General features: G+C 44.2%; 1 protein-coding gene across 3 annotated transcripts in view; it reads right to left on the bottom strand.

The window, feature by feature from the left end:
* Nucleotides 1-410: 410 nt before the first annotated feature.
* LOC311236385 (uncharacterized protein) overlaps nt 411-14628 on the bottom strand; it is a 17561-nt gene continuing 3343 nt past the window's right edge. Inside the window, exons 2-5 of one of the 3 annotated variants that reach the window (XR_014620209.1) lie at nt 9932-10264; nt 7361-7433; nt 2431-2459; nt 411-2062 (exon numbers count right to left, since the gene is read on the bottom strand). Coding sequence is in view for 2 of the 3 variants with exons in the window: in XM_084324051.1 (XP_084180177.1) it covers nt 7388-7433; nt 9932-10218 (333 nt within the window). In the remaining variant the exon portion in view is untranslated. Of the gene's footprint in view, nt 2063-2430; nt 2460-7339; nt 7434-9931; nt 10265-14628 lie in introns of all 3 variants that reach the window. The other 2 variants (XM_084324051.1, XM_084324050.1) reach the window with 2 other exon arrangements.

A 14628-nucleotide genomic window follows, 5' to 3' on the forward strand; every position in this document is an offset into this window, starting at 1 on the left:
ATTGGAGTTTTTGGAAAAAAATCTGCATTGCTTTTTGGTGAAATGCCCCTTTAAGTACTACTGATCTAACAGAGTGAAGCGAGAAAAGTAGTTGCAGTGTATCGGCCATCTCTAAAAACAACAATAAAGCAAGCTATCACATATGGGAGGGTAGAAATGAAGACAGACCAGTTAAGACATACACATGACATTTAAAGTTGTGATCCTCTCTTTTGAAAACATTTTAAAAGTAGCCTGGAACAATGTATCTTTTGTCAAAAGGCTTGTAACTTGTAACTTGTTGTCATTTGAAGAGTGGCCTGTAAAGAAACACCAATCCGACTATTAACCTAATTATATCGTCAATCATATATAATTATAGGGTTGCATTCAGGCCCAAACCCACAAACATCTGGGCCTGCCTGCTCTCTCTCTCTCTCTCTCTCTCTCTCTCTCTCTCTCTCTCTCTCTCTCTCTCTCTCTCTCTCTCTCTCTCTCTCTCTCTCTCTCTCTCTCTCTCCTACAGGGGCGTGTCAGATGTAAACCGACACACAAAAGGTATGTAATGTGCGATGTAAAATAAGTAATGGGCTACATTGTATATATATTTTTTTAATTTTTATGAATGATCATAAATTAAATCTGGTTTTACATTTAGGATAAACATGTATGGAGTTGAAACTCTGTGACATCATTGAAACGGATGTTTCCCAGAGCTGTCTGCAGGTGTGGCTACTCTATTTGTCTCTATCACCATGACTCAGACATAAACACACATTCTGTGTGTGTGTCTGTGTGCACACGTGTGTGTGTTTGTATAGTGCACATTCCAAAACACACACATATTTTGAGCAAGTGCAATCTTCCTCAATTGTCTCAATCGTTTTCTCTAGTCTGAACAATGGAATCACTACTACTCAGACTAGGATGGTTGGACAGAGTGAATGAGTAAATGGCTGCTTCCAAATTCATAGTATGTACTACATACATACAGTACTATGTACTGTACATCATATTACATTAGAATTCAGTACATGGAGTGCAATATGTGCAACATACTACAACATACTGTTATGACAGGCTTTTATATGCTTGCTGAACAGTTATAGCAGGCTTTTATATGCTTGCTGAACAGTTATAGCAGGCTTTTATATGCTCGCTGAACAGTTTTAGCAGGCTTTTATATGCTTGCTGAACTGTTATGGCAGGCTTTTATATGCTTGCTGAACAGTTATGGTAGGTTTTTATACCGTTGCTGAACTGTTATGGCAGGCTTTTATATGCTTGCTGAACAGTTATGGCAGGATATGCTTGCTGAACAGTTATGGCAGGCTTTTATACCGTTGCTGAACAGTTATGGCAGGCTTTTATATGCTTGCTGAACTGTTATGACAGGCTTTTATATGGTTGCTGAACTGTTATGGCAGGTTTGTATACAGTTTCTTGAAACAGGTTGAGAAAATGCACAGCCAAATGTGTTTGGATGAGGACAAACTGTGGATGAACAGGGCGGGAACACATAGTCCTTTTACCGTACACTCTGCCCCACGCCAATCTGTGATGTCAGAGTGCCTCTTTGGAGGTAAAATCAAAGACTGTCTAGGAAGAAAAAGAGGTACTGTGATAGTAGAGGTGGGGCATAGTGTGCAGCATGGTGTAAATATCAACCACTAGGGCAGCAAAATTACCTCTTTAAACTCAGGGCGCTTGCTCCTTGGATGTTAAAAAACAACAGGAGTGTGTACAGGTATTTTGGGGGGCGGGGTTTCTAGCATCAAAAGGCCCCTCCCACACCAAAAACCGTATTATTTCAAAAAAGAAACATATAAATAAGGTACCTATGTTTTGACTGATATCCCTCCCCTTTTTAAATGGACATGATGGTGAACAAAAAATTCATATCCCACCAAAAAATACATCAATAACTACTTTCTTAGAGGGCGTTTTCTGTATTCCGGGGCAAGAGGGGGAGGAGATCAAACCCCCTCCCGGATCCTGTCTGTACACAAGCTGCTGAACTGGAGCTGGTCAGCTCGACATGAAGAGACGCTTATTGAAGTGTTGATGTGATCACAGTCCTCGTCTGAAAGAGAGAGGAAAGGAGGGTTATTAAATGTATATTAAAATTTTATATATAGTTTTAAAACACTGTTAAAATGTGTTGCTATTAACACATACAGTATGTCATATTTCAATCAAGCAACAGAGCGATAGGCAGACAGATATAATGACATGTAAGTATGTGAAACGTCTGACGAGAGGAAGACATACATTACAAGGTTGACATGTTTCTGCAACTGCTTTTGACATTGAAACGACGTGATGGGCCTCCGGACAAAAACATGCAGAACAGAAAATGCAAAACAGTTGCCGTCTGACTATGAGAGATAAACTTAAACTTAAAGTTCTGATTTGGTTGGAACAGTTGGAATGGTTGAAAGTTTCAAATACCTCAGACCTGGACAATAGACTCCAGCACACTAATGACACACAAAAAAGGAGCAATCAGTCATCCATAAGCTCAAAGGACTCTATGCTGCCCCCCATCTCCTCCTACGGTTGTACCATCCTACTGTACTGTTCCACCTGTTTCTTTAACTTACTATCCGTTACTAACAGACAGGCCAAACTCACAGGCATAACCAACACCCGCCGCCTGGATGATCAGTCTCCCCACACCCAACCTCACAATATGGCCATTGCACGCATTGCAACCTCAATAGAACAGGACATCACACACCCACCTCCATGCACATGTACAGAACACTGGGGTACAGAACACTGGGGTACAGAACACTACAGAACACTGGGGTACAGAACACTGGGGTACAGAACACTACAGAACACTGGGGTACAGAACACTGGGGTACAGAACACTACAGAACACTGGGGTACAGAACACTGGGGTACAGAACACTACAGAACACTACAGAACACTGGGGTACAGAACACTACAGAACACTGGGGTACAGAACACTGGGGTACAGAACACTGGGGTACAGAACACTGGGGTACAGAACACTACAGAACACTGGGGTACAGAACACTACAGAACACTGGGGTACAGAACACTGGGGTACAGAACACTGGGGTACAGAACACTGGGGTACAGAACACTACAGAACACTGGGGTACAGAACACTGGGGTACAGAACACTACAGAACACTGGGATACAGAACACTGGGGTACAGAACACTACAGAACACTGGGGTACAGAGCACTGGGGTACAGAACACTACAGAACACTGGGATACAGAACACTGGGGTACAGAACACTACAGAACACTGGGGTACAGAACACTGGGGTACAGAACACTGGGTTACAGAAGGGCCCGCTTGGGAAAAGCCGCCCCGCAGCCATAGCCGCCTTGAACAGAAGGCCTCACTGAACAGGAAAAGTAAAAGCTTCACTGGGGTCTTCAGGTGGGCACCCTCCTTCATTGGTGTTTCGTTGACAGGCCCACAACACCTCTGAAGGGCTCAACGGCAACACCTGGCGTCCCAGGTGTGCCCCCCTCTGCTTTTACCCCTCGATGGTCATTTTGCAGCCCAGTTGGGGTCCTTTCTCTTAATCCATAGCCATCTGCTTCTTCGTTCGGCAGCCTCTGACAGTGTTTTGACAGCTTGTTGGAACGCCTGTCCATCCCCTTAAGAAGCTTGGTTGTGGACATGGCAACAAATCCTCTAGATCCAACCTCAACTGGAAGCACCTGGGCACACCAGCCGCGTTGTTCTGCCTCGGCTGCTATGTCGGAGTACTTCAGTCGTTTACGTTCATATGCTTCACCAACTGCAGCCTCCCATGGTACAATTAGTTCCACAATGAATACAGACTTCTGGGAGGTTGACCACAAGACCAGGTCCGGCCTGAGGTTGGTTGTAATGATCTCAAGTGGAAAGATTAGTTTCTGGTCCAAGTCAACCTGCATTCTCCAGTCCCGGGCAGTGTCTAGGAGGGTTGCCTCTACTCTTGCAGATGGCTTTGCTGGGAGCTGTCCTGCTCTTCCCAAAGAAGTGGTGTTTGAGTGTCTAGGCATTGGGGGAGGGAGGGCATTGTTGGTAGTTCTCCTTCCTTCCAGGGTGATTGCCAGTTGTCTTAGGACCTGGTTGTGTCTCCAGGTGTAGCGCCCTTGGGACAAACTGATTTTGCAGCCGGTGAGGATGTGCCTCAGTGTTGTGGGGGTTTGGCAAAGCGCACAAGAAGGATCTTCTCCAAACCATTGGTTTAGGTTCTTGGGCGTGGGGAGAACATCATAGGTGGCTCTGATGATGAAGCTGATTTGGCTTCCTTCCATCTCCCAAAGATCCTTCCATGTGAGCTTACGATGCTCCAGGTTTTCCCAGCTAGTCCATTGGCCCTGTTTGGACTGTGAGACTGCCTTTGCGCATCTGTCTGCCTCCTCTTGTTGCCGAACCTGAGCCACCACCAGCTTTCTCCTCTGGGTTGATGTTGCTTTGTGCCATATGGGTCGACTTGTCCCAAGTCTAAACCCACCTCTTCCATGCTGCACCTGTCCTACAATGTCTCCATGCCTGAGAGCAGATTTTGCTTGCTGTATGGCCTCAGATGGGATCCATTTCCTCCCAGTAGCCAGTCTGGGAGCAGCCGCTCGGATCACTTCATCTTGAGACTCGGTCAGGGTCATGTTCAGCCTCACTTTGGTGCATTTAAACTCCTCTATGAGGCTAGAGACAGGCAATTCCAGGTCCCGTGTCCATACAAGCCGATGTTGCTGCGGCAACGCGGGAGGCCAAGCCACTTCTTGATGTATGAACTGACTGTCCTCTCCAGCTTCTCGACTTTGGTCATGGGGATCTCGTAGACCGTTAGAGGCCACATCAGGCGGGGGAGCAATCCAAACTTCAGGCACCAGAGTTTCAGCTTTCCAGGGAGCAAGGTCTTGTCTATGCTGACAAGGCCTTTGATGGTTTCTTCCCTCAGCTGATCACTCTGGTCTGAGTCTTTGAGGCTCGCATTGTGCCATCGCCCTAGGCTCTTGACAGTTCTGACACCAAAGGAATGGGTGTATCCTTGATGTGGAACCTCTGGTCCACAAGTTTTCCTTTGACGATGGATATGCTCCTGGATTTGCTGGGTTTGAACTTCATCCGTGCCCATGTAATGTTGGCATGAAGCTTTCCCAGCAGATGTTTGGTGCATGCAATGGTTGAGGTCAAGGTGGTCATGTCATCCATGTAGGCGCGAATAGGAGGTAGACACTGTCCAGATTGCAGACGTTCTCCTCCCACAACCCACTTGGAAGCTCGAATGACCACTTCCATTGCCATGGTGAAGGCTAGTGGGGAGATGGTACATCCAGCCATTATTCCCACTTCCAAAGATTGCCATGATGTTGTGTATTCTGTTGTTTTGATACAGAATTGCAGATCTTGGAAGTAATTTCTCACCAGGTTTGTGATGGTATTTGAGATGTGGAAGAAGTTGAAGGCTGTCCAGATGAGAGAATGGGGGACGGATCCAAAAGCGTTGGCTAGGTCCAGGAATAAGACGTGCAGGTCTCTTCCTTCCCTTTTGGCAGATTGGATTTGGTGCCATATCATGCTTGTATGTTCCAAGCATCCTGAGAAACCAGGAATGCCGGCCTTCTGCACAGATGTGTCAATCAAGTTGTTTTGCTTCAGGTATGTTGTCATCCTTTTAGCAACAATGCAAGGTTGATCTGCCGGAATTGATCGATGTTTGAGGCATCCTTCTCCTTGGGGATTACCACTCCCCCTGCTCTTCGCCACGCTTTTGAGATGGTTTGCTTTGTCCACATCACCTTCATTTGCCTCCACAGATAGCGTAAGATAATTGGGGAGTTTTTATACAGCCGGTATGGAACTCCATTTGGTCCTGGAGCTGAAGCTGCCCTTGCCTTCCTCACTGCTTCCTCAACCTCCCTCCACCTTGGAGGACAGTCATCCAGCTGGTATTCTGGTTGAGGAATTGGTGGCATGTCTGGTGGTAGTTCCCTCTGTTCATATCTTTCGCTGTCTGTGTGAGTTGTTTTCAGATGGTCCTCAAACTCCCTCTTTGGCACCTTAAGTGACCCGCTCTTTTCCTTTGTGAAGAGTCCTTTCACAAATCTGAAGGGATCCTTGTAGAAGGATGTTCTCGCTCTTTCCTTCCTCTTGCGTCGAGTCCTGAGGTTTTCAGCTCTCCGCAGTCTTCCCAGGCGTCCCTTCAGGTCTGTTTGCAGGAGGTCGATGCCCACTCTTTCCTCCAATGAGGCTCTCTTCCATTGCTTCCTCAAGTCCCTTCTTTCTTTGACAAGGCGCTGGATTTCTTGCTGCCTTCTGGACTTGGGAGGGGTTGTTGGTGTCATGTCCTTCTTTCCTGTCTCTTTTGTTCCGAAACTTTCTGCTCCATAGAAGTAGATCAGATCGACCATTTTATCCAGTTTCTTTTCCACTGTTCCTTTGATTCCGTCCAGGATTTTGATCAGGTCTGCATCGATTGTCGCCCACTCTTTCTTGCTGCTGGACTTTGGCCACTTGACATGAGGTCTGTGGCCTTGCATGTTCTTCTCCAAAGAAGGTTGCAAGTGACTTGGTTCCAAGTTCTCTGATGTGCTTGAATTACTTTCAGCCACTGGGGTACTGATGCTTGGTGGACTGTGGGTTAAATCCTGCCACTGAGCTTCACTCGCCTGACTTGACCTTTCTCTCAGAAGATAATGGTCAATGCGAGGTCCCGGCCTCACTTTCTTCAAGCACTTCATCCGCCCTTGATGTATTCGTAGGCCTCTGATGGATGTTACCTTGGACCAGCCACAGCTACATACTCTGTGCTCCTGTCCTTCAGTTGATGTGCCGATTATCTGGTTCGTCACAATAAAGTCTTTATTTATTGCCTGGGGACCATATTATATAATATAATATGATTTTCAGAACCGTTTCTTAATTACCAATTATGTTGTTGTAGAGTCCTTTCTCAGCACAATCCATGCTGTTCCTCATACTAGCTGTGGCTAGTTAGCCACAAATCAATGCAAAGTCAATGGGGTCGAGCCCCTGTCTGTACGAGCTGACTGGAGCTCACTGAAATCTACTTTGTGTGCACTGTGGAGTAAGTTTCAGTGAGCTTCAGACAACTTAGTAAGTCAGCTTGGTAAGTAGGAAATAGGGCTAAGAAGTTGCAAAAAATATGAACTATCCCTGGTCATTCTAAAAGCCATCCATCAATGCTCTTGGTCTTTGATTTGTCAGTCTGCCTACCTTGAGATGAACCAGCCATTACATGACCCACAGCTTTCTAGAGCTGCACTCTTAACACATGCAGGCCACCGCTAAGCAGAAAGTATCGTTGGGGACAGACCAGTTCCTTTATCATTCTATTTTCTGTTATCAACTTACAGGCATAATGCTGCGTGTCACCTTGAGTCTAGTGGAGTCCCATGCATGTTAAACACACACATTGTAGTTCTGTCTCTCTGTCACTGCTGCTTTTCTGTTGAGAAAAACACACAATATATTAGGAACACTTGCTATTTTCATGAACAAGACTGATCAGAGGATCCCAGGAAGCTATGTGCCCTTACTAACTTCATCTACTTTACTCATGAAGAGGAGATAGCTTCCTAAAAAGGGGAACACCACCCGAATTAAGATTTTTAAGGTAGTTGTCATGACCCATAAAAGTTCAGTCAATATTTGTGAACATGAGCTACTTTCTCATAAAGCCAGAATCACTATAAACTATAAAAGAATCACGTCACAGTGGATAGATAGATAGATACTTTATTAATCCCCTTGGGGAAATTCAGGTATCCAGTAGCAGCTCAGGCAGTTAAAGTTAACAGACAATAGAGAGCGATAAAAAAGGATAACCAATACAACAAACAAACAATGAAGGTCAGCGCTGAGGTACAAAGTTACAATGAATTAAATAAATAAATGGTGAGCACTATTGCACAGTGTTAAGTCAAATAAAATAAAATTGCTATATAAAATTACAGTATACAAATAAAAAATTAATTGCACATTGTCCCAATGGGGGGGGGGGGGGGGCACGCCCAGGTCATGAGAGAGAGAGAGAGAGAGAGAGAGAGAGAGAGAGAGAGAGAGAGAGAGAGAGAGAGAGAGGGAGAGGAAGAGAGAGGGGGGGGGGGGGTTCATATGGTGTTGATGGCTGTGGCTGTAGCGCATGAACGCACATTAGTGCGTTTGGTGCCAGTTCTATTGAAGCCATGTATTCAAATTCGAAATATAGCAGCTATCTGAGGAAATATACATCAAATTTTAGCTAACAACAACAAAATGGCTGATCCCATTCAACTCAATGTTGGCCGAACTGAACGTTTCCACACTTGGCACCAATGTGTGTTCACACGCTACACAGTGACGCGATGACCCTTCCTTCTTTTACAGGTTCCTTGGAAACCAGGGAAGTAAGGGGCTTACACACTAGCCATTCGGGGTAGAATCCGAGCGCGATCGCACCAAAATAGGGTGTGATGAGAACGCTCCCCCGCGTCCCCGGGGACACTGATTCGCTCCAAACCTGGACCGCTGCAATAGGTGGTCTCGGGTGCGAACCAGCGTCCCCGACGACGAAGCGGGGCGTGGTGTGCAAGCTTACTGTAATGCTTTCATGCTTGCTTGAATTTTGGGCAGATAAAAACATACAGCAACAACTGGACAATACCCACAAAAACTATATTTATGGGCAATTTGGCAAGTTCAGACCTCAACCAAACAAGCATGTTGAGCCTCACGGCTCAGTGGATGATGAAAACTTCGAGATAAAGCCACGTTACAAGCCCAAGACTTCCCTGGCTCGCATTAGGCCTGGCAATTTTTTTTGCCATTGCTATGTCTATACATTGGTTTCTTGTTCGAATGCATTTATTTCTATAGACCAGTGGTGCCCAACCAGTCGGCCGTGATCGACCGGTAGATTGCAGGCTGATTTTCAAGTAGACCGCGAGATTATTTTTATATAACAACATCGAGTATGTTGTCACGTCGCGGCTGAGATGAGGCTTGCTTTAGCGCAGAGCTTTCCTCTCATTTCATTAAAGACACAGACCAGCGCGGACCTTCAATGACATGCAATTGTAATTTCATTACACAGACCAGCGCGGAACCTCAATGACATGCAATATAATTGACGCGCGCAATGGGCTAACGTTAGCTGCTAACTAAATCCAATAACTAGGCTAAGCTAACTAGCGTTAGCCGCTAACCCTGGAAAACACTCAAAGCGGACTCCACGACACCAGTTCCATTTGTGAGAAAAGGAGCTGGGTTATATTGACAAGGCTTGACAACAGAGGTTCAAATATAACTTCATATTTATTGGTTATTCGTTTTCTTATATCGGGCATCCAGTTTCCATCTCCGTATGTTCAACTGTTCCATGACATTCGAGTGTGACATCATCGCCTACGGCAGCTTACACGCTCAAAACGCAAAACCGTAAACAAAACCCGGAGCGAACCAAGACTGCAGTGTGTACACAAACCAGAGGGGGCTTAGGGGGCCTTAGGGGGCTTTCTCATTAGGAACGGGTGCTATGCTCCGTCCTCGCTCCGTCTTTGAGTGCGAACTCCCCCCCTCCCTCTCCCCCCTCTGGTTTGTGTACACACTGCAGTTTTGGTATGTTCAGCTTCAGACTCAAACTGAAGTCTGAAGCTTTAGCACTATAGTTTTTGAATTTGGGAGAAAGTTGTCTGTTTTGGAATAACATCTTTAAATTTTTTAATGGGGCGTAGAGTTCCCCTTTCAAATTATTTGACATCTTGATGATGACATCGTCATCAAGTCTTCGAGGGAGCATTTGGACTCATCTCAAACCACTAGAATAACACATGTAGAGCTTCCTAGTGAGTTTCTCTTTTTGTGCGTGTGTGTGTATTTTGGGTGTATTTTCTAATGCCCTCCTATACATGTATGATAAATGTCCCTTGACGATGAATAAAAGTGAATTGAAGTGAACGCAGTCACCTGTAATGCCTCTTGCACCTCTGCCGTATCTTAGCGATGATGAAAGCCAGTATCACCGCCCCCACGATGACGCTCAGCACGCCCAGCGTCAGCGGCAAGCTCACCGCCTCATTCACTGTGTCCGCGCAGAACTCTCCACGGTAGCCCAGCACACAGTCACACACCAGCCCCGCCCCGCCGCCCGGGGGGACCATGCAGGTACCGCGACTGTTACACTGAGTCTCTCCACAGGTGGGAAGGCTGAAGTCTATATTCCGCGGCTGGGCGGGAGGAGGGGGGGCGGACATGGTGCTAGAGGCGATTGATGGATGGATGGATGGATGGATGAAGTCACTGGAATACAAAACAGAAGCAAGAACAGATGGGTGGATGAGTGAGTGGATGGATGGATGAAGAGGATAGATGAACAGATCGATAGGTGGATAGTCATTGGATGGGGGGACAAGGTCAAGTCTAGGCCCCAGTCAACAGCTTCGCAGTGCAGCCGAAAGGCATAGAGAATTGGGTCCATTCATGTATTCGCGAAAAGGTTAGCATGTTTTTTTACTTTATTGAGTCAAACTAAGTTCAGCGGTACATAAATTACATATGGACGGTTCTTGCATATTGGAGTTCATGAAGAACACAAGGAGTCTACTTAAATAACCAGTAAAAGTGGAGGATGATGAAAGGATATAGTAGGAGATAGGTTGGATGCTGGGCATATAAATAAATCCAGAGGTCAGCAGTTCATATAAGATAAATCACTTGCTTTTTATTTTCACATATAGTCATGCTAGAATGTAGAAAAGAAAAATCACCACCCCAACATTTTGGGAGATACACTTATTTGCCATCCTCCCCAGAGTCAGAAGCAGATTGATATCAGTTTCTTCTCTGTGTACACTGCAGTAGCCCCAGAGAGAGGTCCACGTACATGCAAGCACTAGCTTAGCACAATGGCTGGAAGTAGTAGGAACTAGCTAGCCTAGCTCCGTCAGAAGTGAAGAAATACAACTTCCAACAACTCCAGAACTGATGCAGATTCAATTGATATCAAACTTCACGTCTGACTCTGCGGAAGATGGCAAATACTGTACATTTATTTCTTAAAATCTTGGCATGTTCCACGCTTTGGTCCTCAGACCTTCAGGTGAAACTCTGAAGGACCGAGATGTAAGTTAATAATATGAAATCAAGTAAGAAGGAGAGAGAGAGAGAGAGAGAGAGAGAGAGAGAGAGAGAGAGAGAGAGAGAGAGAGAGAGAGAGATAGAGAGAGAGAGAGAGAGAGAGAGAGAGAGAGAGAGAGAGAGAGAGAGAGAGAGAGAGAGAGAGAGAGAGAGAGAGAGAGAGACCGGGCGACAGTGACTCAGGAAGTAGAGCGGTCATCTGGTAATCGGAAGGTCCCTGGTTCAATTCCACCATTTAACACCTAACTGCTCCCGATGAGCTGGTTGGCATCTTGCATGGTTGCCTCCACCGTCGGTGTGTGAATGTGTGAGTGAATGGGTGAATGTGAGGCATGAGTTGTAAAGCACTTTGGATAAAAGCTGCTATATAAATGCAGTCCATTTATCATTTAGCATGAATAAAAGTCCTATAGTACAACAAGTCAAGTCAAGAGTTTTATTTGTCACGGCATACAAGTATCCAATGAAATGCGGGGGGTCTTGCCCGCAACGATTGTGCATAATACAATAGTAATATATAATAAGAATCCATTAGAACGACATTGTGCAATAAAACAAGTAAACAAAGTAGGGCATATCGGTATATGTACATGAGTTATTTACAGAGCATGGTAGGACATGCTAGGTCCTGTGGTAGTGCAATACACTGTTAGCTACGGATGAGGCACTGGGTCTTTATGCAATTATACAATCTCTGAACATGACACAATGAGAAGATGTTTTGCCAGAACCTTCCTCAGTTTCAAAACGTCTCTCAGATTACTGTATACTGTTACCTCCCAACCCAGAATATCACATAAAATGTCATTAACACAAATAAATGAGGAAGGGCCACATACCAAAGAGGAACCACAACACAAAGACACTGAGCAGTATTCACTCCCATGCCTGTTTTTTTGGCTGGTGTTAATTGCATACAATATATACTTTATTTTTCATTGAAACTCTATCAAATATAAAGAGGAAAATGTATAGTATTATCCACAAAAATACACCATATCAATTTAAAAAGTGCTCCGCTCTCCAGGTCCCTGTGGGAAGAGTTGTGGTGTGTGGAGAGCAGTGATGCCGGTAACGCGTTACTAAGTAACGCGTTATTGTAATCTGATTACTTTCCCCCGAAAATAGTAATCTAATGCGTTAATCTTTAAAAGCCAGTAATCTGATTGCAGTTACTTGTCCAAGTGGCTGTGCGTTACTATTTCGTTACTATCTCATCATAAATTCATAATGCAGGCGGAATGCAGTATTTTATTTCGTTTTCGACAGTCAAAAATACATTTTGAGCTGTTTTTCTTATTTGGGAGTGACGTAGTGTGGCAGTGAAAGGGTTACACAAGAATGTGTCCCGCGGCGTGACTGGACTCTCTGTCTGTGAGTGATTCTGCTTTGGTCCAATCACATTCCCCATCCACAGTCTGCGAATCAGAGGCAGAGTAGGGCGGGTCTTCACAGCACGTCATGTGACATATGCGCCAATCGTGTGACAGCAGGGCTCCGTTGTTACAGCCTCGTCTGCATTCGTCTGAGAATTCCACCCCAAAACGCTTGTCTAAACGCAAAATTAAAAGTGAAACCGCAAGAAGACTTTTGCGGTTTCTGTTCAGACTTCCACCCCAAAACGCTCGTCTAAACGTAGCCTCAGTCAAAATACTGTCTACCGCTAAAAACAGCACATCCAATTGCATTGAAAGCATCTGGAATCACAACACTAGCCGACGCTTCGACTAGGTACAGGAGGACTCGGAGGCCAGCCAAACAGCAAAAGAGAGAGATTGTTTCTTTCCCTTTTGATTAATGTATATTTGATGGTGGCAGAGCAAAAGCTCTTATTTGCCAGATTTACAGTTAATTTACATGTTAAAGAGAGACTGGTTGTATGTTTATAGAGAGACATTTATAAAAACAATTTAATAGTTACAGTTGATATAATTGAATAGTTCAGCCTGCATTTGTTAGATGTGAATGGATACACTGGTTTTGTAAAACCACTGGCTGGCTGCTCTAATGCTGTGAGCATCATAGACTGTTGCTTTACCATACTTGATGGTACAGAAGCTGAAGCACTAGTTTAACAATTTACGTTATGTGCAGAGAAACAAGTTAAAAACAATTTATGCACTTTCAATAAAGCGTTTTAAAAAAACTGTTGGGGGAACGACGACGACTTCGTAACCTAGTTACTTTCAAAGTAACTAAGTTACTCTGATAATCAAGTAATCAGTAAAGTAATTTGGATTACTTTTTAAAGGAGTAATCAGTAATCAGTAATCGGATTACTTTTACAAGTAATCTGTGGCATCACTGGTGGAGAGCGGAGCCTCATTATGAAGGAGGTTTTGATTGATTGATTGAAAACTTTATTAACAGATTGCAGAATGGGTACAATACAGTATGGCTCAATACACACAATTGTTAAGGGGATGCAGACCAGAGAAAGACTTTCTTAAAGGTAAAGGTAGGTAAAGGTAAAGAGCGTTAGGGCTGTTTGTTCCCCTCTTCAAAAAGCCCAGTTTAGCACTTGGCCACGGATGAGTAATACTAATAACCTATCCGGGTCGTAACGCCTGCTTCATTCAGCCTGCGTGTCGGTGGGGTGAGTTTAACTAGTTTCTGAGGAAATTGTGAAGCAATTTATCACTTCTTTAATACAATTCTTAATTAAATTTGATATGTTTTTATTATAAATAACTAAGTTTGAATAAATTGTTCACTGACTAATACTTTTTTCACATGAGACCAAGGATGACTGATGCACAAAGGCTGTTACTGTATGCTTACTGCCCACACTAGCTTCAGCTATTTCATCACCAACATGAGTAACTCCATTACAACAGCCTGTTTCATAACAGCCGAGACTTCAGATATTTACACAAGACGTATTTCAGCTAACGGTAACACTTCAGACATAGGCTACTTGTAATAGATTATAATGTCTCATAACAGCTTATTAGCCATGGAAGTTCTTATGACAAACTTAAAAAGTTAATTATGTTAATTAGAAACTGAGAATACTTTTTTTTATTATAAATATCTCTTTAGTAATTGATGGAAACTATGTATCTCTTGTTTCGTTGAGTGGTTTACCCCATAGCCTAGTGACAAACTATCAAAAAGGGCTTTCGCTTTTGAGATACACCTACCGGAGGTAGACCAAAACACAATGTTTTCCCTCATCTCTAAGGTCTCTCATATATGAAATGGATTCTTGTCTAAAACTATTTTACTTCAATTGATCGATATTGTTATAAATCACAAAACAAAAAAAACTGCTAAAATAAAGCCTGGGGTATGGGAGTTGAGGCATATGAACTCATGTAGAGTAATAATACACGCTCTGAGAGCCTTAACACTTGACGTGCTAGTGGTCAGCATGTTCTGTATGTAATTATATGTATGCTGTGTGTTTTGTAGGGGTATCTCAACATGTTGGGGGCATTGTCACTAGCCTATTAGATGGGAATGTTATTCCTGTGCCCCAGGACAGCTCAGTCATTATTTGTGAACCAACACCACTCTCTCCTGAA

The sequence above is a fragment of the Notolepis coatsorum genome (genome assembly GCF_963971535.1).
Source record: "Notolepis coatsorum genome assembly, chromosome: 11".
Lineage (NCBI taxonomy): Eukaryota > Metazoa > Chordata > Actinopteri > Aulopiformes > Paralepididae > Notolepis > Notolepis coatsorum.